The sequence below is a fragment of the Dromiciops gliroides genome, chromosome 5, assembly GCF_019393635.1.
Source record: "Dromiciops gliroides isolate mDroGli1 chromosome 5, mDroGli1.pri, whole genome shotgun sequence".
Taxonomy (NCBI): Eukaryota; Metazoa; Chordata; class Mammalia; order Microbiotheria; family Microbiotheriidae; genus Dromiciops; species Dromiciops gliroides.
In genome coordinates this window covers 272,783,328-272,806,910 of record NC_057865.1, presented here as the reverse complement: position 1 = coordinate 272,806,910, position 23,583 = coordinate 272,783,328, and the positions used below count along the sequence as shown (strand labels likewise).

The following is a 23,583-nucleotide window of genomic DNA, read 5'->3' as shown; positions in this document are numbered from 1 at the left end:
AGTGGCTGCTTTGGGATCTCCTTGCCTTTGCCCTGGTGAGAGTGGAACAAGTTTCCATACCAGGAATTCCCTAAGCTGATAAAATCACAAATCCTCACATTTTTGGGAAGGAAAGCAGCTTCTATCCAATCTCATTACAACTTAATCCAAACCAGTGTTTGGTTTTCATCAAATTCCCCTAAATTGGGAAAGGGCAGGGAGGTATCAAAGTGGATAGAGCACTGGCCCTGAATTTGGGAGGACCTGAGTTCAAATCTGGCCTCAGATATTTACTAGCTATGTGACCCTAGGCAAGTCACTTAACCCCAATTGCCTTAAAACATCTGAGGCCATCTCCAGTTGTCCTGATATATATCATGACTCTGGAGGAGAGAGTGAGATCGATAACTCTGCACAGCCCTCCCTTACTTAAATCCAATTCACTGCAAGTTATGACATCACCCTGATGTTGTGGCCTTCTTCAAGAACAAAAGACAAACTGTTTTCTTTCACAACCTGACTAATGTGGAAATGTTTTACATGACTATACATGTATAACATATATTTAATTGCTTGGATTCTTAAGGGGGGGGAGGAGGAGGGAGGAAGAGAATTTGGAACACAAAGTTTTAAAAATGGATGTTAAAATTGTTTTTACTTTTAACTGGGGTGGGGGGGAATAAAATTCTAAATAAAAAGAAAAAAAAAAGAACAAAGGACAAACAACAACAATTTGGGAAAGATCCCTGAATTGGAACTAGGTAAAAACAATTTTTAAAATGGCAGCATCTTTAAAAAAAGAAAATAAAAAGTCAGCCCAGTGTTTGGAAAATCTAAAGAGCAACAACACAGAATTTAGGACCTGGGTTTGAATTCAAAATTGCCTGTGTGACCTTGAACAAATCATTTAAACCCTGTGGGCCTCCTCATCTATGAAATGGGCAAGCTGGGGGTGAGCAGGTTGCACCACGTAATGTACAAAGTCTCTTCTACTGCTAGTTTCTATGTTCTTATGCTTTGTTCTGGGTAAGGACCTTTAGGGGGAAAGAATTCTAGGAACTCTGGATCTGAGGCCATTTGTGAACTCAGGCTGTTTCCATTAGCCTCAGGTGGCTAGACAAAGAAATATTGTCAATGAAGTCATACCTAGCCTTAGGCAAAGAAATTAATAACACAGCGAGGTCCCTTTTCTTGGCTGCTCTACACCACCTGAAGGCACCAGTATCCATCGGTATTGACCAGTAGGCACACAATGTGCTCTAGTATCCTCTAGAACCTACTATTATCTATGAGTATGCCCAGTGTTCTATGCACCAACATTCCCCAGGACTGACCAGTGTACACCAGTACTAAGTAGGACCAATCAATGTGTGTCATTCTCTACCAGAATCCATTAGTACCCACCATTATCCACTAGTATGCACAGTTCTTCAGTTGTTTCGGTGGTGTCTGACTCTTCATGACCCATTTAGGGCTTTCTTGACAAATATAGTAGGCTGGTTCACCATTTCCTTCTCCAGCTCATTTTACAAAGGAGAAAACTGAGGCAGACAGGGTTAAGTGATTTACCCTGGGTCACACAGCTAGTAAGTGTCTTGGGTCAGATTTGAACTCAGGTCTTCCTGACTCCAGGCCCAGCTCTCAATCTACTGTGCCACCTAGCTGCCCCAGCATGCACAGTGCTTACCAACATACACTAGTATGTATCAGTATCCACTGGGACACATAGTATGTAATTGTATGCAGCAGGATACACCAGCAAACACACCAACAACGAACTGGTATGTTATGAGACAGTTGTTGTTTGTCCTTTATTCTTGAGGAGGGTCATGACATCAAAGTGATGTCATGACTTGCAAGTGAATTGGATTGAAGTGAGGGAGGGCTGTGCAGAGTCATCAGCCTCACTCTCTCCTCCAAAGCCATCCGGGTTCGGTGGCAAAATATACATCAGGACGATTGGAGATGGCCCCAATACAGTGGGAGACCTTGGTCTTTTAAACTAAGGCCTTTCACAGGTCTCAGACTGCCTGAGGCAATACCCACTCATGATTAAGGCTATGCAAAGAAGGGCCCTTTTTACCTTGTCAAAAGGAAATAAATAGGGCAGCAGCTAGGTGGCACCATGATAGAGTGCTGGCCCTGGATTCAGGAGGACCTGAGTTCAAATCCGGCCTCAGACGCTTGACACTTACTAGCTGTGTGACCCTGGGCAAGTCACTTAACCCCCATTGCCTCACCAAAAAAAATAAATAAATAAATAAATAAAATAGAAAGAGCACAGGATTTAGAATTATAGGACCCAAGTTTGAAATCACGGCTCTGCTGCTCACTAGCTCTATGATCTTGATCTATGACTCTCTATAGGATTGTGTCTCAAGGCCTCAGTCTCCTCATCTTCCCTGAACCTTGCTGTCCCTGCCTGTTCTGTCATTGAAGCCTTCCAGCTAGACCGAACCTGCCTGTCTCTGCTGCCCCCACAGTAGGGTTTGAGAGAGCCAAGGCAAGCAGGAGAGGGTCTGTGTAGTAAAGAGAAGACCCGAGTTTGAATCACACTTCTGCCACTTACCACCTGAATCACAGGGTTGGGCCCCAGAGCCCGCATGGACAAGATAAAGGAGGAAGATCACATGATCTCTGGGCCTCCTGAGGGCCCTAGAGCCAGAGTTGGCAGGGACCTCGAAGGTCATCTAATCCAACCCTCCCATTCTACACTCAGCAAACTGAGGCTGGAAAGGTTAAACAACTTGGTCAGGGTCACCTGTACAGTGAGAATTCTCTGACTTGAGAACTTGTGTTCCTCTGAGATCTGATGCTCCATTCCTATGTATGGAAGCAAGGTACGGTAGAGGAGCTGACCATGATGAATGAAAAATGAACATGATTTTCTTAGCTCCTACAGTAATTCAAAAAGAGACCGGGGATTTTCCCTAACTTCTTGCCTTCCTTCCCTCCCTCTGTTCTTGCTTGCTTGCTTTCTTTTCCCTCCTTTCCCCCCTCCTTTCCTTCCTCCATTCTCTCTTTCTCTTCCTTCCTTCCTTTCTCTTTTTTTCCAGGAAAAGGTTTTCTGTTTTTTGTTTTGTTTTTTGGCCGGGCAATGAGGGTTAAGTGACTTTCCCAGGGTCACACAGCTAGTAAGTGTCAAGTTTCTGAGGTTGGATTTGAACTCAGGTCTCCTGAATCCAGGGCAGGTGCTCTATCCACTGCGCCACCTAGCTGCCCTCCCAGGAAAAGTTTTTAGAGAGAAAATGCCAGCAACAAGAGTGAGGGAGTTTACAAAATATCAAAAATGCAAAGTAGCAGAGAGCCTTCCTCGAGCTGGAGAACTCAGAGGAGACAGCATCCTAGAGTACAAAGTGCTCTGGCTCCAGTCGCAGGACCTGATTCCAATCCCACCCGGATGCTTCCTGAGTGATTCTGGACAAGTCATTTAACTTCCCCGGGCCTCAGTTTCCTTAACTATAAAATGGGTGAGGATGGACTGGATGGTTTCTGAGGTCTCTTCCAGCCATAGTTCTATAATCCTCACCGCCCCCTCAAGCTTTGGGGTCTCCTTCGGAAAAGAGGGCCACAAGATCTTCTGACTTGATTGAGGCATTTCACAAGATCGTGTGTGTGTTCAGGAGTCCAAGCCAGCCATGTGGACAAATGGGGTGGGTATATTGCTTCAAATGTCAAGAACTCAGCTGGGGATGCAGACTACAGATGTGGAGACAAAACCCAGACAAATGGAGAGAAGAAGGGATAGCCTGGTTCTAGCTAGGCAATAATCAGGTCAGGCGAGGGACCAGTGAAGACAGCTTCCAATAGAGGTCAGACAGAGTCAAGGGACGCAGGCTGGGACTAGGGTGAGGAAATCCTGAGATCAGAGCAAGGGTTAAGCCAGTGGTATCATCCACAGACCTACTATGTCCACTGAATCAGAGGTCCAGGAAGATGCAAGCCAGTACCCTGGATAGCTCCCCAAAATAAAGGTTGCTCTGGCACATTTAAAGTCCTTTATCCTATGAACCCTTTGGATGTGAAAAAAAGTGAAGCCTTTGGTTGTCAAACAGTTCCTAGGGATCAAGGGATCAGCTGCATCCACCTAAGATCTTTCTGTCTCCATATCAGATAGGAGAGACACGCTTGGAGCTTCTCAGACCTGTGCATATCTCCAGAGTCCTAAAAGTCTAGCGAAAGGGATGCTCAGAGGACCATAGAATCATCCATTTAGAGCTAGAGAAAACCTCAGAGCACTATCTCATCCAGACTCTTCATTTTACAGAAAATAAAACTAAGGCCCCGAGGCCTCAAGTGACTTGCATAGGGTGATACAGTAAGAGGGAAGGGGGGGGGGGGGCAGCTAGGTGGCGCAGTGGATAAAGCACTGGCCCTGAATTCAGGAGTACCTCAGTTCAAATCTGGCCTCAGACATTTGACACTTACTAGCTGAGTGACCCTGGGCAAGTCACTTAAGCCCTACTGTCCTGCCAAAAAAAAAAAAAGAGGGAAGGGAGGTTGAAAAGCAGATCTTTTGTCTTCAGATGCAGGGCTCTTTCCGACTATAACACACTGCCTCTCATAAGTGGGGAGTGTAGGTATATAGAAATGTTAACTTTCTTAAGCCAGCAATAGAGAATCGACTCCCAGACGGGTTTATATTTTGTCTTCATTTTCTCTCCCTGTTTGTGTGGTGTATAAAGGGGGAAAGAGCTCTGAGAAAAAGCAGCTAAAATCCATGGGGATAGTTAACAGGAATAATTCCTGACCCTAAACTCCCAACTACAGGCTATTGAGAGGTAAGTAGCCAACGAAGATTCGATCCTAAGTTATTTGAAGTCGGAAAACAAACACTGGGATGTTCCTTTGTCTATAATCAGATATTAAAGTGAAGTTGACTTAAAAAAATGTTAAGGATTAGTGGAAAAGGGACCAAAATGCAATGCATCATAGTTGTTTATTTTTCCTATGCTTTCTAATGTTTTTATTTTATTTTTCTCAATTATATGTAAACAAAAAATTTTAACATGCGTTTTTTAAAATTCTGAGTTCCAAATCCTCTCCCTCCCTTCCTCCCCTCCTCTCTCCTTGAGAAGGCAAGTGATTTGATTTAGATTATAAACGTGCAATCATGCAAAATATTTCCATATTAGCCATGTTGCAAAAAAATGCAGACCAAAAAGAGGAATAATAATGAAAGTTTAAAAAAATATGCTTCAATCTGCATTCAGACTCTATCAGTTCTTTCTTTGGAGGTGGACAGAATTTTTCAGAATTGTCTTGGATCTTAGTCACTTATTTTAAAAACATTTCTATTGAATGAACACTGAATTCTTTTAAATAGTGGCAGATAATTTTAAGCTTGATTGCTTAAAGTTATGGTTTTTTAAAAATCGATTGTAGGGGGCAGCTAGGTGGCACAGTGGATAGAGCACCGGCCCTGGAGTCAGGAGTACCTGAGTTCAAATCCAGCCTCAGACACTTAACACTTACTAGCTGTGTGACCCTGGGCAAGTCACTTAACCCCAATTGCCTCACTAAAAAAAAAAATAGATTGTAAAAATGAAAAACTTAAGAACTCTGATCAGTGTAATGATTGTAGATCTTTCTAGCAGGAAAAGTGATGGGCTCAGAGGTGCAGGATGATATATGCTCTCACACATAACATTCCAGATCCCATGGAAGGGGCATGGAATAGTGCCTTTGGAGTCAGAAAGACCCAGGTTCAAATCCTGCCTTGGACATATTAGCTATGTGATCCTGAACAAGGGTCCTCTGGACAACAACCTCTTTGTATGATCTCATTTGAGTTGTAGAACAACCCTGGGAGGGGGTTGTAGAAAAACTGCTGTACTTGGATTCAGTAAGACCCAGGTTCAAATCCTGCCTTGCACACCTATGTGTCCCTGAGTTTAAGTCACTTAAACTCTTTGTGCCTCAGTTTCTAATAAAATGAGGAAGGGGTGGACTTGATGGCTTTTAAGGTCCCTTCTGGCTCTGTCTATGATTCTATGATCTCTATCTTTGCATCCCCCCAAGCCTAGAATGCACTCACTCCTTATTTCCACCTTTTAGAATCTCTGGTTTCCATCAAAACTCAGCTCATTTCCTACATGAGGCCCTTCTTAATTTTTTCTAGCTGTTAGTATCTACCCTCCTCTCCCTAAATCGCCTTGTATTTATTAACTGAATGTCAACTGTGGCCCGGGGGCTCCTTCACATAAAAGGACTCTGGCTCTAGACTCAAACCAACAGGGTTCATTCCTGGGAGAGCATAATCCCAAAGAGAGAAGGTCAGGCTTTCTCTTATGCTCTCTAATTCATTGTTGTTGTTGTTGTTCATCTTTCACTTTTGAAGAGGACCAATGGCATCACGGGTGATGTCTTGACTCATGAGTGAATTGGATTTAAGTGGGGCAGAGTTGCTTGATTCACAGCATCCTGGGAAATCTCTTAAACAAAGCTTAGGTATGGATCATGTCTTGGATTTCTCAAAAGGAAAATTAACAGGGTTTCTTCTAGAAAGGTACTCATTATAAAAAGTAGTAGAGGGGCAGGTAGATGGTACAGTGGATAAAGCACTGGCCCTGGATTCAGGACGACCTGAGTTCAAATCCGGCCTAAGACACTTGACACTTACTAGCTGTGTGACCTTGGGCAAGTCACTTAACCCTCATTGCCCAGCCTCCCCCCCAAAAATGTAGTGGATATCAGATATAAGACAGCAATTTATTTTTTCTACCTCGTTATACTGACAATTCTAATCTTCTCTTCTTCATCATCACCCTGCCCCCCGCCCCACTCTGGAGAAACCTAGGGCCCTGCTAGAAACAAGAAGTCTGCTTTTAGGAGGAGCTCAAGCCATGCTTCACTCCCGATTGATAAATACCCTCTCTATTTATCTCCACCACCAAAGAAATGCTTAAAACACAAAAGACTTATAAACACGTGTTAATATGAATGTATGGATCACCTGGATTTGATGGAGGTGCCTTATTATCCAAAAGTATTTTTTTATGAAACCCTGGGTTAATAGGAGCAAATTGCCCTTCAATTGAACTCCAAACTGAACCCAGACAGCTGGCAGATAAAAGTCCCTACCTGGTGACTTCTTTCCTCAGGATAGTTAAGTCCCTATCTTATGGGAACATCGGGGCGTCCTCATCCTTGCCAAACTCCTTTTTGGAATCCTGTAATGTTATCATGATGCTTCGGTATTTCCTCCATACTTGTTATAACTGAAATTGTTAAACTGCTTTTGTTTCTGAGTTGATTCATACTATTGAAACTGATAATACTCTGTAACCAGTGAACAAAAAAACACCTTTATATACTCTCAGAAAGAGGGAGTCTGGGGGCAGCTAGGTGGCGCAGTGGATAGAGCACTGGCCCTGGATGCAAGAGTACCTGAGTTCAAATCCGACCTCAGACACTTGACACTCACTAGCTGTGTGACCCAGGGCAAGTCACTTAACCCCCCATTGCCCCACCAAAAAAAAAAGAAAGAGGGAGTCCCTGAGCTCCCTTCTTAGGAGGGGGTCTCCACATGATCATGTTTCTTTCTTCTTGGGACAAAATAAATTGGTATTATGTTTTTTTCTGTCTGTCTCTGATCTGTTTTTTCCTGTAGGAGAAATTATGGAAAATAATTTCTCTGATTTGATCTGGTTTTGTCCCGTAGGAGACATGTTCTTTGTTTTGATTTTGTGGGGGGGGGGTTTGTAGGAGATATTTTAAAATTAATTTCTCTGATCTGTTTATTAAGTAATTTTTTGTAGGAGACAAACAGATAAAAACTACATATTTATTTTCAACACATGCATTAACAAATAATAGGTGAATGGTGGTGAGTCAGGATTCCAAGAGTTCTTGCTAGGTTAGAATAATCTCGAGGATTGATGGTTGGGAGGAAGGTCACATAGGCAGAGCCCTGGGGCAGCTGCACAGCTAGAAGTATGAATGCTATGAGATTTTCACTGGCCCTCAAATCATACTGTAGAGAGCTTCTTCTGTTTTAAGTCTAGAATAAGCTTTGTGGGGCCATGAATGAAAGGAAGGGTAGGGAAGAGATAAAGATCAAGGGCAGGGGAGGTAGCAGGAAAGAAAAAAGGGAAGTAGAGGGAGGGGTGCCAAAAATGATGACTTATGAGGAATTCTCAAGTTTCAAAGAGCTATAAAAATGTGTTATTCTTGTTATTGGCAGTGAGCAATGAAATTAGGGATTATAAGTAACTGGGCAATGAAGAGGTTAGATCAGTGGGGGGGGGGGGTCGGGGACTGGGAGGAAAAAGAGGCCTCTAATTGTCTCTGATTCTTCAGGGTTTAAGTCCACCAGGCCTTAAGTAGCCCTTCCCTTCATGTTTCTGTAGCATCCGTTCTGAGTTAACTAATGGGAGTGGTTTGGGTTTGCAAAGCAGCCACAGAAGCAGCTGCCTCATTTGGGTTTGAGAACCAGCTGCCGAGATGGAAGGGTCTTCCCTCCCAGAGCGGGGAAAACCTGGAGGAAGCAACCATTTGACAGGAGTGGCTATCTGGATTCTTTGGATTAGAAGAGAAAGGTCAAAGGGAAGGAAGAGGGAGAGGAAAAGGGAGAAGAAGAAGAGAAATGTATTTGGAGAAAAAGAAAAGTAAGGAGAGGATGGATGGATGGATGGATGGATGGATGGATGGATGGATGGATGGATGGATGGATGGATGGATGGATGGATGGATGGAAGGATGGATGGATGGATGGATGGATGGATGGATGGATGGATGGATGGATGGATGGATGGATGGATGGATGGATGGATGGAAGGAAGGATGGATGGATGGATGGATGGATGGATGGATGGATGGATGGATGGATGGATGGATGGATGGATGGATGGATGGATGGAAGGATGGATGGATGGATGGATGGATGGATGGATGGATGGATGGATGGATGGATGGATGGATGGATGGATGGATGGATGGATGGAAGGAAGGATGGATGGATGGAAGGATGGATGGAGACAGAGAAAAGTTGCAGAAGAGGAGACAGAGAAGAGCATCTCCTGCTTAGTCTGAACCATCATTCCTAATCTCCCCCTTGAAGCTGTTTGCCTTGCCTTGGGGATCTCAGCCGTGACCCCTAGGATCTGTCATAGGATTTAGGAGTGGAAGGGACTCTAGAGATCAATCTAGTCCAACCCCTTCATTTTACAAATGAGGAAACTGAGGCTCAGGGAGATGAAGTGATTTGTTCAAGATTAGGGAGCTAGGAAATAGGAGAGTTAGGTTCTGAACCAGGTTCTAGGATACTTTATCCCTTGAAGGGACCTCATTTTACATATGAAGAAACTAAAGCCACAGGGGCCTAAATGATTTGCCCCAAGGCCACATGGTAAATCCCAATGTCAGAGGAAGGATTTGAACACAGTTCCTGGGACTCTATATCCATTGCTCTTCCCACTATACCACACTGCCTGAGGGATAAAATGGGGTTGTTGGGGACGCACAACAACTCAGAGACCACTTGCTTAAGATGTCACTGAAACTCCCAGGACCTCAGTTTCTTCCTCTGTAAAATGGGGGTGATAATCCCTGCTCTATCAGGTTGTGAGAACTGGACTACGCAATGCAGGTTGTTTTATTTATCGGTATTCTACAAATGCAGAGTTCAACGTATTTACTCTGCATAGTGGTTCAACTGCCCCAGTTCCTACTGGAGTGATGGCTTTTGTCTCCTTTTGACCTTTTCTATATTTTTATTATGAATTTGATAAATATAAACAAACATGAATGTTCCATGTTCAATTAAAAGAAAAAAGGACTGCATATGAAACTGGGAATCTCTATTAAACATGGATTATTTCTTTTTTTAAAGTACAGGGTGAGCCAAAAGTCACAAAGTCACAAAGGGGTTTCAATATTTAATATTTCCTTTATTTTTTGTTTTTAATTGATAATACCATAGCATCATATACAGTGTATATAGGAAATATACATACACACACATATAGGAAAGAATGAAAAAAATTTCAAAAAGATATTAAAACATCAGACCCCTTCATGACTTCTGACACACACTATATATGGTAAATTTGATAGAGGCCTCATGGAGGCTAGGGAGATCTGGGTTCAAATCCTGATTCTGACAGATACTGCTGGGGGGATCCTGAACAAATCATTTAACCTTTCACTGTTCTAAGCACCTTTCTAATACTCTTTTTCTTCTTCTTTTTTTTGGCAGGAGTTAAGTGACTTGCCCAGGGTCACACAGCTAGTAAGTGTCAAGTGTCTGAGGCCAGATTTGAACTCAGGTACTCCTGAATCCAGGGCCAGTGCTTTATCCACTGCACCACCTAGCTGTCCCCATTTCTAATACTCTTAAAGACAAGGAGCCAACCTGCACTGGCAGAGAGAATTTTCTCACCTGCGAGTTCCCTGGACTAATGAAATGAGTCCTGTCCCAGTCCCTATCAGTGGCCCCACTACTTCCTCCAGCCCTATCCCTAATCCATATTTCCTTGTCATTTGTTTTTTATTTTGTCTGCCTCTTCCTCCCCTCCCCCCTCCCCACTACCCTCCCCCCCCCCTCCCAGCTGTCCAGGCCAACTGGAAATCTTATTTCTTTGCCCCTAGGAAAGCTAGGAAAAGGTTCCCACAGCAGCCATTTGTTTTCCACAGCTCCTGGCCCTCAGAACTCCACCCATTTGGGAGCTGAGGTTGCCAAGACAAACAGCAGGGCCCAGGGACTGTTTTCCAGGGCTCTGTCTCATCCATGCAGTCCCAACGGAACTGAACCCAAGCCCAGGGGGTTCCAGGATGCAGCGGGCTGTGGCACACCAATGTTACCTTCTTCTCTGGGCTCTCTCCTCTCCCCTGCAGCTGGACTCTCAAGGTCTTCAAACTGGCCCAGAAATAAATCAGTCTTATCTTTTTTATCCACTAACTAAAGCTTGAAGGATGGGAGCGTGGGCACACTTACTCTGTCACTGTGCACAAAATGCTATAATAAGGATGAGAAAAATTCTTGCCCCCACAAAATATACTAGCTCCATGGCATATAGTTTTCCACTTATGAGAACCTGGCAGAGTCTGGGCAATTCCCACAGAGGAAATAGGCATCAAGTAAAACACATTTTAAACTTGAACTGGCTGTTAGACGTGGTAAAAACGACAAGAGCAATAACCGTTCAACTGGAAATATCAGTTTGCCCTGTTTTAGGACAGTCTTATTCAGAGAGAGAGAGGGAGGGAGAGGGAGAGAGACAGAGACAGAGAGAGAGAGATGGATGGCTTGATGGGTAGATGGGTAGATGGATAGATGTAGATGACAAAGAGATAGATCAGACAGGTGATATATGATAGATAGATGACAGACAGATTATAGATAGATGATAGATAGATGATAAATAGATAGATAGATACAAATAAAGGCAAAAAGAACAATTCCTACCCTCAAGGAGCTTCCATTCTAATAGGAAGAAAACGCATAAAAGAAAGCTATAAAGTGGGAGGGCAACTAGGTGATGTAATGCAGGGATTCTTAAACTTTTTCCACTGGCAACCCCTTTTCACCCAAAAAATTTTTATGTGACTCTGAGCATATAGGTATATAAAATAAGTAGACAGAATCTTTTACTGTTGCCAATTTTTTCATGACCCCCACATTAAGTTATGTGACCCCCACAAATGGGGCTGTAACCCACAGTTTAAGAAGCTTTGGTGTAGGGGGCAGCTAGGTGGCACAATGGATAAGGCACCGGCCCTGGATTCAGGAGGACCTGAGTTCAAATCTGACCTCAGACACTTAACACTTACTAGCTGTGTGACCCTGGGCAAGTCACTTAACCCTAATTGTAGAAGAAGAAGAAGAAGAAGAAGAAGAAGAAGAAGAAGAAGAAGAAGAAGAAGAAGCAGCAGCAGCTTTGGTGTAATGGATAGAGTGCTAGGTCTGGAGTCAGGAGGACCTGAGTTCAAATCCAGTCTCAGATGCTTACTAGCTCTGCGACCTTGGGCAAGTTACTTCATCCTGTTTCCCTTGTTTCCTCATCTGTAAAATGAGCCAGAGAAGGAAATGGCGAACCCCTCCAGTAACTGGCAAGAAAACCTCAAGTGGGGTCAGCTGAGTCAGCAATAACAACAAAAACCCCAGCAAGGGAAGTATAGTTAGGGCAAGGTGTAAGAGGCTGGAGAGTCAGAAGCAAGGTCTAGCACTCCAGCCACTGCACCACCTAGATGCCCTAGGAGATGTCCAAAAGTGGCGTCTGGGAATATGAACAAAGGCAAAAGACAATCCCTACCCTCAAGGAGTTCACAGTCTCCTGGAAAGGTATTAGAAACTGTCCCTTGGATAAGGTGGGTTAGGCTGAAACGGTAGAGAGAGGGGTGGTCTTAGGTTCGAATCTCACCCCATCCCTTAACTTGACCACAGTCAAGTTCCTTAAACTCTTTGCTTATCTGTAAAAAGAGACTAATCCTAGCATTTACTTTGCTAAATGGCTGTAAAGATCAAATAAGATAATGAATACGATGCTGCCGGCAAACCTTAAAGTACATTTAAAAGAAGCAATTGTTGTTATCTGTCCCATCATTTGAGGACTTAAGGACCAAATGATCTCTTTCCTGGGTTCCTTTAACCTTGGGGGGGGGGGCGCTGTTGAACCCCTAGCCCACCTCTGTCACTAGATTCTGAGATGAATCTTGTCCTTCTGAAAGGGCATCTTAGATCAGTCATTTGGGGGCCCAGCATCGGGTTTACCATGCTGCTGGCTCTTTGCTGAACCCCACACACTCATTTTCTAGGACCTGGGTCCCTGGTTCTGTAATAACTAAGTATCTGCTTGGTAGCTTAGCACCTCACTTCTTCAATAACTGTTCACTGACTGAATGATTACTGATTTATTGGTGGAGGGGGTTGTTGTTGTTCATCCTTCTTTTCTAATAGGGTAGATGCACCATCAAAATAAGGGGATTTGGGGATATCAAAGCTTAACAGTGACTACTCTGGCTAGACCACATAAAGGGACTTCACTCTATGAAATCACGAGTCTGGTCCAAAAATACAAATGGGGAGGAAAGCAACTCTTCCATGCTACAAACATGTATAATTGGGCTGTTATGTGCAAGACACTGGAGATGCTCAATCCTATCCTCAGGGATCTCACACTCTACTGGAGTAGAGACGCCCAAAACACAAATCTGATACAAGACAGGGAAGGGCCTACCTTGGGTAGTCAAGACTTGTGGGGTGAGGAGGGTGAGAAGGAGAGATCCAGAGAAAGTACTCTAGGATATCCACCCCCATAGAAAGAACTGATAAAAAGAGCACTTGTGGATTGTACATATATATATATATATATATATAACCTGGTTGCTGTCTCGTGGAGGGGGGAGGAAAGGGAGGGAGAAAAATTCGGAACTCTAAATCTTATGAAAATGAATGTTTGAAAACTACCCTTATATGTCACTGGAAAAATAAAATAAATGTTTGTTGAAGAAAAAAAAAGAAAAAAAAGAAAGTACTCTAGGAAAATCCATGGAGGAAAAGATTGTGGTGGTGGTGGGTGGTGGTTGATCCTTCATTCCTGAAGAGGATCGGGACATCAGAAGGGTGATGTCTTGACTTGCAAATGAATTGGATTTAAGGGAGGCAAGGCTGGGCAAAGTCATCAGCCTCACTCTGTCCTCTAGAGTCATTGGCATCCAGTGGCAAGACAAAGATCATGATGACCGGCGATGGCCCCAGGAAGAAAAGCACATTTTAGATAGAAGGCCTAGAAGAAAACAGAAATCCATGCTTCTGAATAAGCCCAATATGGCAAAGATATCAGTTTTCAGCCATGTTTAGATTGCCTAAGAAACATAAAAGGTTTGGGTTCTCCCCTGGTCCTTGTCTGACACTTGCTTGGTGTTGTCTCCTCCCACCCTCAGGTGAATGTAAGTAAGCTCCTGGCAGACAAACACCATTCATTTTAATATACCTAGTGCTTAGTATAGGCCTGACACATAGAATTGAATGACATTGAATGCTGGGGTAGGAGACTATGGTGAACACTTCACCCCATTTTTCTCTGAGTCATCACTTCTTTTCCCCCAATCACTTACTTTGTTAAACCTCAATTTTATTTACCTCTCACTGATTTTTTTTTTTTTGTGGGACACCGAGGGTTAAGTGACTTGCCCAGGGTCACACACCTAGTGTCAAGTGTCTGAGGCCGGATTTGAACTCAGATCCTCCTGAATCCTGGACCAGTGTTTTATCCACTGCACCACCTAGTTGCCCTGCCCCCCTCAATTTTATTTACAAGCAACAAATGTAAACTATCACATATGTACTGGGTCTGTGCTGTTTTGTACATGCCCCCTGGCTGACAGATGCACAGCCTTATGCTTACTTTAGTCAACATGCCAGCGTTCATTTGGGAAAAAGTGGATTCTGTTTCCAATGAAATATCCTGCTTGAGAACAAAAATAACCCAAAAAGGAAGTTGCTGGATCCCCGTCAAGAAGATGTTAATACCGCACCTGCAATTTCCTACATTTCCAAACCTTAAAGACATTTCCTAATATACCACTGTTATTAAAGCCTACATTAGCCTAGGTTCTTTACTGAATTGTGGGATCACAAATTTAAGAGCTAGAAACAACCTAGAAAATTATTTAATTCAAGTCCATTGCTTTACACACAGATGAGGAAACCAAAGCCCAGTGAGGTTGTGACTTACCCAAGGTCACACAGGTGGATTGTGCCAGGGATTCAAATCTAGATCCTTCGACTCCAAATCCAGTTTACCCTCCTTCCCACTGCCCCCTTTCATCCAGTACTGCTATCATCCATATTTCCTGTGCAAACCAGTTAGAAAACCCCTAAATAACAGGCCTCGTATTATTTCAGGCCCTTATTGCCCCTTATCTAGACTATTAGGATTTTTTCCTGTCTCCCTGTCTCATGTCTTTTCCTTCTCCCATCCATTCTCCCCACAGCTGTCAAAATCATTTTCCCTAACTATTTCCTCTAGGATCAAGTATAAACTCCTTGGTTTGGTGTTTAAAGCTCTTCACAACCTGGCTTCAAACCATCTTTCCAACCCCGTTCTACATTACTCTTTCCCACACTCTCTTTTACATCAGAGTGGCCTCTCTCCTCACACACAAAACTCATCTCCCATCTCAATGCCTTCGCATTAAACATCCCACATATCTGGAACACATTCCCTCTTCATTCTGCCTCAAAGAATCCCTCACTTCTCTCTAGACACGGCTAAAGCACCTTCTATGAAGTCTTTCTCAATTCCCCCCATACTGCTAATACTCTCTCTCCCAAGCTATTTTTCTACCTTGTTTATGCTACTTATAAAATCATTATATATATATATGTGTATGTATGTGTATGAGTATATGTGCATGTATATAAGTATATGTGTATAAGTATATGTATGTATAAGTGTATATGTATAAGTATATGTATGTGTATAAGTATACATGTACATGTACGTGTATGTATATGTATATGCATAGAAGTATATGTGTATGTGTGTTATAAAAAATATTTAACTTAGCTATATCCTAATCTACAAAATTATAACTGTGGGCTATAGGGAAAATTATAGCTGGCTAAAAATTTATAATTGTCCGTTAAGTCCCTTCGTGGTCACCATTCAACGTAAAAATATGTTATTAACCGGTGGGTCCTAATCTGTGGACTTTTGGCTGGCCATTTGACTGCTTTTAATTTAGTATGGGCCGTTTATAAATTCCCACAACTGCTTCTCCCAAATTGATAAGCCAACAGCCTCTTTCCATTTAACAGCAAAGGATTTATTTAGGTGAATCAACTTAGGGATAAAGACAACAACAGTAAAATAAGCCCTTTCTTTCCTGCCTTTGTGCTTCCACCCGGGTATGCTGGTGGCCTGCAGCCATGCCTTGCTTGGACTGGTCCGCATCCCCCTCTCTATCTCACTGCTTCTTCTGACTGAAAACCCCCCTTCTTCTAGTGTCCCAACTGTATAACTACCCTGGTATATAAAAGGCCTCTCTTCTTGGGAACCCCGGGGCCAAGCCCCCACACATATCAAGCTAATTGGTTAGCTGCCCTAGGGCCGCCACAGAACCCCATGCCTGGCGCTCCAGGAGCTGGAGGCTGGGCGAAGGAAGCTCCAGCGTCCCTCAGGTCTCCCGTGTGCCTCCCCGCTGTGCAGGGGCCTCCACACTAGCTGTGCCGAGTCACTCCTGGGGCCCGGGGGTTTTTGTCCCCACTGCTTAGCTCAGAGGCCCCTGCAGCTGAAACAGAGGGGGAGGGGCAGCTCCACTCAGGGAGCCTGAGGCTACTTTTAAGGCCTACAGCATATACATACATACTTGTTATGTCCCCCATTAGAGTGCAAGAATATCCTTCTCTTCCTTGTTAGAAGGTAAGCTCCTTGAGGTCAGGGATTGTTCAATAACATTTATACAATGTACTCGTGCTAATGCAATGACTGGCACACCATAGGTGCTTATTGATTGAGATATGCAGACCTATCCCATGGATTACAGCCCTTCTATGATTTAGGAGATGGTCCAAGAGAGTCACTATGGTCTCAGAATTTGTATTCCCACAGCCAACCTAGTCACAGGTTGGTTATACCTAGCATTTATATAATGCTTTATAATATATTAGCTGGCATTTATATAGTACCTTAAGGTTTATAAATATCATCTCATTTATTCTCAAAATAACCTTAGGAGATAGGTGCTATCATCTCTGTTTTATAGAGAAGGAAACTGAGGCAGACAGAAGTTAAGTGATTTGCCCAGGATCACACAAATAGGGTCTAAGGCCAGACATATGATACCAGATCTTAATGTCTTTGTTTTAGGTTAATTATATCTAGTGGCTGACTAGTAAAGGTAAATACACTGATAGGGGCTCATGAGCTATGTTTTAGGAATTCAGCCCTTCTGATAATATTGAACTTGGACAGTTGCCTGATCCAATTTGTAAGTATAAATTGGCAGAAGGAGGAGGGTAGTACTATGCTTGTTGAATAGAATCTCTTGGTTCCTGACTACTTATTTGGACTGTTTGTAAGGCAATATATGATGGGGGAAAGCATTGGATTTGAGGACTGGTTGTCATGTAAGGATGTTCCACCACTGGGAGACTGTGATCACAACCCCTAATGACATTAAGAAAGGCCTTGTGCAGGACATGATACTTGAGATCAGCCTTGAAGAGAGCTTGGGCTTCCAAGAAAGTGAGATGAGAAAGGTACGGGGTAAAGTCTAGAAGCCACTCCTCTCTCTCACATTGACTCGGGGCCAGGAGGAGAGATTGATAACATGTTATTTGCTGCTGTTGCTACTTCTTTTATCTCCATTGCTCAATAATGTTTTCTCTGTTCATACCACACCTTCCTTCCATTCAGCTCTCAAACTGATCTTCCTAAAGGGCAGAACTAACCAGGTTACTCTCCTCTTCCCTATTCAATAAACTCCCATGACTCCCTCCTACCTTCAAGAACAAGCATAAAACATTCTATTTGACACTGAAATCCCTTCATGACCTGGTCCCTTCGTATGTTTCTAATATTCTTACATTTTACCCCTTTCCTTGTTTTCCTGGATGCCACGACAGACTATTGCTCATGCAAGAAAGTCTGGTTCCCGAATCTGCTTTTCACTGGCTGTCCCCACCCCAACCCCCACCCCACCCCACCCCTTTCTTTTTCACTTATTCCTCAACTTAGATACTCTTGCTTCCTTCAAACTCCAGCCAAAAGCCTTTCAAAAGTCTTTCTGTGATTATCTCTAAATTAGTTTTTTGCATGTTGTCTCCCCCCTTAGACTGTGAGCTCCTGGAGGGGAGGGGCTGGTTTTGCCTTTCTTTGTGTCCTTCAAGCTTAGCAGGATGCCTGGCACATAGTAGGCACTTAATAAACGTGCGCTGATTTGACTTGACACACAATATCTGCTTGGTCGATTCAGAAGTCAGGCTAATTTTTTTTTTTAATGTGTGCAAGAGAAGAAAGAGAATCCAATTTTTTTTTTTAATGTGTGCAAGAGAAGAAAGAGAATCCAATTTTTTTTTTTAATGTGTGCAAGAGAAGAAAGAGAATCCAATTTCAAGTAGGATATATAGAGCTGAAAGTCAAGATCCTATAGGAAATGTCCTTTACTGGGCCTTCTGAAGGCCTTGAGTGGAATTCCGTATGGCTTTCTGTATGTTACAGGGCTGATTTCCTGGTTACATGGGACCAGCAGCAACCAGGAAGCGGCTCTGAGAGAGGATGCAGTGGCCAGGGCTCCCACACCTGAGATAGCACCCCAAAGGTCCGCTCCACCAGATCCCCCCCAGATGGCTCAGATAGGGCGGTACTTGGGAAGGGTGGCCTTAAGTGTGCCCAAGGAAGAAGCTACCTATTGAACTAGTACTGCTTGTTAGCTTGTTTCTAGTGTGTAGAATTACCCAGGGAAAAAGTTATAGGGATTAGAGAGAGGGGAACAAAGGTGGATGTGACCCAAGGCTTTCTCCGTGGCCTTCTTTTTCTCTCTCTGCTTTCTCCCTTGGCACTCCCATAGCTTCAGGCAGCACGTCTAAGCAATTATCCCTACATATATTTCTCTAGGCCGAATTTCTCTCCTGAACTTCAGATGGCATCTACGGTCACCCCCATGTTCCAGGGGCACATCAAACTTAGTAGATTCATTACCTTTTCATCTATATTTGTTCCTTCTGACTTCATGACCACCATTTACTCAGTCTACCATATTTGAAGTTGAGTGTTACTGCTTAGAGTCAACTGGTTACCAAGTCCTGTGGATTTTATCTTTGCAATATTTTTCTTTCTCTTTTTTATTACTAATTTTAACATTCTTTTTTTTAAAATTTTGAGTTCAAAATTCTCTTCCTAGCTCTAATCTCTCCCCCACCCATCGAAAAGGTAAGTAATATGATATCAGCAAGATTTTTCATATCAGGATTACCCAAATACAGGTCTGCCTGGACTATGGCATTGGAGGGGCAGCTTGGGTGGTGTAATAGATAGAACCCTGGCCCTAGAATCAGGAGAATCTGAGTTCAAATCTAGCCTTAAACACTGGACAATTATTATCTTTGTGACCCTGACAAGTCACTTCTATCTCCAGCTGTCCTGATGTTTATCTTGCCACCGGACCCAGATGGCTCTGGAGGAGAGAGTGAGGCTAGTGACTTTGCACAGCCCTCCCTCACTTAAATCCAATTCACTTATGTTAATGTTTTTCATAATCATACATGGATAACCCATATCTGATTAGTTGCTGCCTCAGGGAAGGGGGAGGAGAGGGAGGGAAAGAGGGAAATCACTTAACCCCAATTGCCTCACCTCAATCAATCAGTCAACAAATCAAGAGATCCACTTCACTGCAAGTCATGACATCACCTCCCAAAGTCATGGTCCTCTTCCAAAAGGAAGGGTAAACAACATAGTACTGATGTCCTAAGACATCTTTCTGCATCCATTGTCTTCTCTAATCCGTCCTTCAGAGTAACCCACATAAATCTGGTCATGCCACCCCTCTGCTAAAAAACCATGAGGGGGTCCCTATTGCTTCATGACTAAAGTTCAGACTCATTAAGCTGCCATTCAAATCTTCCCAACATTTAACCCTACTCTGCCCTTGTAGTGTGTGCTTATATGATTTCCCTGGTGCCTTAGATCAATTGAATTACCCTCCAGCCCTAGACATGCCTGAGTCTGATTTCCAAGTGTCTTGGCTCAGGACACTTCCTATCCCTGAATGCCCTCCTTCTTCTTCTTGGCCTGCTGAACCCCTATGTATCTTTAAAACACAACTGATCCAAATAGCGTGATTTGATTTTTCCCCCTTGTTAAACCTCCTAAAGTTCGCTGCACCTCCTTAATGCATCTATTAGGTATTATTTTGTATTGCCTGAATCTCTGTATGTGCATAGAATATTTGAGAGCAACGTGCATTACCTCCACTGTTTTCTACCTAGGGTCTTGCACATTTCACTGCACACAGTAGGTGCTTCATAACTGTTTATTACATTGAATTCTTTCAATCGACAGAAATCCATTGAATGCCTATTGTGTGCAAGGCACTTAACTGTACAGAATCTCTCTCTCTGTCTTTGGAGCCAACTAGTTGCTTGATAATATCCAGCTTCTCTAACAATCAACTCTAACCAGTAGTGAGGCTAGTTCTTTACTGATGCCTCTACCTCGTTGCGGTCCGGGCAAGACAACAATGAAGAGGACTAGACTGGGGTTTTATAGCCACCTTTCAATGAATTGTTTTTTTAATTCGCTGTTTTATTTGCGTTCAATTTCTTAACAATTAAATCAAAATAAAGGAAATGAAAAAAAGTCAGCTCCGTCTCCCCGTCGGGGAATCGAACCCCGGTCTCCCGCGTGACAGGCGGGGATACTCACCACTATACTAACGAGGAGTACACAGGAAAGGAGCGCCAATTGATTTCATAACCTGGCCATTCTCGCCCCGCCCATGTTGACTAAAATGGACCAATGAGAGAGAAGGTTCAGTTCCTGGTCACCAATTCAATTCAACGGAGGCCCAATGTGACACGTGGGATTGGGTAAACGGGAAGGCGGGCCCCAATGAGGATATCATGAATTGCTATGTTCTCAGCCGCCTCCAAACCGCGGCCTCATACCGAGGGTCGCCTTCCTCCGCTCGTTGCCCAAGGCGGGCATCTTTTTCTGGGGGGTATCTGTAAGCGGCTGCCCCAGGCAGACATCTCCACACACCGCCTCCTTCTCCTAAAACAGAAGCCCTCCTCTCGCCACCGCCGGGAAGTCACGGACCCGCCCTTCCGCACGGTTTCATGGGACTTGTAGTCCGCCTCCCGGCGGTCCGGCTCTCTCGGAGGCCCTCCCGGACTTCCTTTCCCGGCCTGCCCCGCTCTCCCTCTCCTCGCCCCTCCCCCGCCTTTCCCCGCCCTCCCCCGGCGCCGAGGGGATGCGGGCCGCCCTCGCGACTTAGTGCAGCTCTCGGCCACCGAGCGGACGAGCCATGGCGGAGGCTCCCGACTGGTGCTCCCTGGCCTCGCCGGCTTCCGTCTGCCACATCACGCACCTGCACCTACGCTGCGCCGTCGACTTCACCCGGCGGGCGCTGCGGGCCACGGCCCAGCTCACCGTGCGCTCCCAGGAGGACAACCTGCGCAGCCTGGTACGGCGGGGCCCCGACCCCCCCACCCCCACTCGCCTCTCCCCCAGCCCCGAGAACCCCGCCTCCGACGCCGGGACCCCGAGACCTGGGGCAGTGACCGCCCCGCGCCTCGGTTTCCCCATCTGTAAAGTGGGAGGGGAGGACCGGATGGCTTCAGAGGTCCTTAAGACTCCCCCTCCCTTTACAAATCACTTTCTTTTCTGGGCCTCAGTTTCCCCATCTGTAAAGTGAAAACGGTGGACTAGATGGCCTCCAAGATCCCTAGATCTATGATCCTGTGACCCCCTTTACAAGTCATTGCCCTTCCCTGTGCCTCAGTTTCCCCATCTGTAAAAAGAAGAGCCTCTGAGGGGCCCCTTCCTGCCCCCACTCTGCTCAGATGCCCACCCTCTTGTTAACTTGCATTCACTTTCTCCACTGCTCAGCCCAGGGCAACCCCGCCCCCATGCAGGCACTGGAACTTTGCACCCCCCTCCCATCATATCCTCTCCCACTTTCAGCTCTCACCCCTCAGCTTCCTCAGCCCCCCCACCCAGGCTACCGTACTTCTCCTCCTCTCAGTTTCCTCTCTTTTGCCCATCCCAACCCATCCTAGTTCATATCTGAAACAGCCTCCCACTTCCATCCCCAACCCACCCTTGATCCCATACTTTCCACCCCCCCAGTTTCCTTTTCCCCAGCCCTTCCCAAATTCCAGCTCCTTCCTGCTCAGCCTCACCCCCCCCCCCATAATGACTGCCCAGTCCTTCTCCAGGCTCAGACCCTCTCCCTACCTCTTCAGCATCCATTTCAATTAAATGAAGTTTAACACTTGCTCCTTTAACATCAAATATTTTGTTCCCCTTCCCATCACCTCATTCCCACTTTATATCCCCTGAGATCCATGGGAGAGACTGGGAAGGAGAGCCAAACCAACACCGTCTGCTTCAGTTCTCTGCCATCAGTCCTTTCTTCCTCCCTCCAATTCAAAGCCTCTCCTCTTTTCTCTGGCTGTCTCTATTATTCCCTCGTCACCCAGCCCTGCCTTCACCTGTGTCCATGGCCTCTTCCTTTTCTTGGTCTTTCTCAATTTCTGTAAACCAACTTTTGTAACCCAAATCTCTAGTTCCTAATCCACTCCTTCCCACGCCTGTCCCTCTAACAATTTATGGGCTCCAGGTATGTGTGGATTAGTCCGCATTTGCTCAATCTGGTGGTACTCGCTCCAGTTTTTGTGCTTGTAATTAAGCACTTTCTAGTTGAGACTAGCAAGACTTTGAATCACACTCTTACCAGAAAATAATGTTTTTGTTCAGTCGTGTCTAACTCTTTATGAACCCTGGGGACCATACTGACAGTGGGGTTTTCTTGATCAAGATACTAGAGTGGTTTTTGCCATTTCCTTATCCAGAAAATTAAGGCAAATTATTGAGGTCAGTGACAGCTAGCATTCGTCTGAAGCCACGTTTGAATGCAGGTCTTCCTGACTCCAGGCCAGCGCTTTATCCACTGGGCCATGTAGCCGCCTGTTGTTGAAAAAGTAGCAGATTTTTAAATGTTCTGAGTTTCTGCTCATTCATAATTAGGCAGCACTTTTCATCTGAAGATCTCAAAGAAGGAAAATTTTAGAAACTAAAGGCAGGGGCAGCTAGATGGCGCAGTGGATAGAGCACCGGCCCTGGAGTCAGGACTACCTGAGTTCAAATCTGGCCTCAGACACTTAACACTTTACTAGCTGTGTGACCCTGTGCAAGTCACTTAACCCCAATCGCCTCACTAAAAAAAAAAAAGAAACTAAAAGCAGATGAAAGGACCTTCCTCACAACTGATTTTTGGCACTTTGTAACATGAGCCCCCTAAATCACAGTAATAAGCAGAATATTCCTGTTCTCTAGATGAGGGCAAGATCAGTGTGTGAGGTTAAAACAGATTGGGCAGAGAGACGTAAACAGGTTAAGAGTTGGTCCCCCGAGTCAGCCTCCTTTTCCCTAGGTTTACTGTAGAACAAATCATTTTCTTATGATCGTGGGAATCTAGCTGGAAGAATCACTGGGTCCATCCTCATTTTAGAGATGGAGAAACTGAGGCCCAGGGAGGCCCAGGTGTTAAGTATAAGAGGCCAGGTTTGCACCCAGGTCCTAGAACTTGGTATACTGGAAAGACCATTGAGGATGGCCCCTGGGCTCCCAGCCCGCTCTAGGACCATTAACCCACGTTTGCCCTTTTTGTATGTTGTCAGCAATGAAGATCTTCATGCCTCAGCCATGGTCTTTCTCCTCTGGCCCAGCTTTCATGCTGGTGCCTGTAATTCTATCCAAGTACACTTTGTTTCTGTGTTATATACTTTGGGACACTTTGACTAAAGTATCTTTTGCTAAGACGGCAACATTCCCGGGCTAAAGCAAATTTGTTTTGATAGGGTATTTCACTCATTAAAAAGAAAGCAAACAACTGCTCTTTGATTTATAGCACTTTTATAATTTGAGCTTGCAC

The 23,583-nt window shown here is 44.5% G+C and overlaps 1 protein-coding gene and 1 non-coding gene across 2 annotated transcripts in view; one reads left to right on the top strand and one right to left on the bottom strand.

Annotated features, from left to right (window-relative positions):
• Positions 1-20,296: 20,296 nt before the first annotated feature.
• Positions 20,297-20,368, bottom strand: TRNAD-GUC. Its single transcript has one exon. It is a non-coding gene; the product is annotated as a tRNA-Asp (tRNA).
• A 510-nt stretch (positions 20,369-20,878) lies between these two features.
• The window catches only part of LTA4H (leukotriene A4 hydrolase), a 34,854-nt gene continuing 32,149 nt past the window's right edge, over positions 20,879-23,583 (top strand). The window contains exon 1 of the mRNA XM_043968212.1: positions 20,879-21,111. Within this exon, the coding sequence (XP_043824147.1) occupies positions 20,953-21,111 (159 nt within the window). The 5' untranslated portion in view covers positions 20,879-20,952. The remainder of the gene's footprint in view (positions 21,112-23,583) is intronic.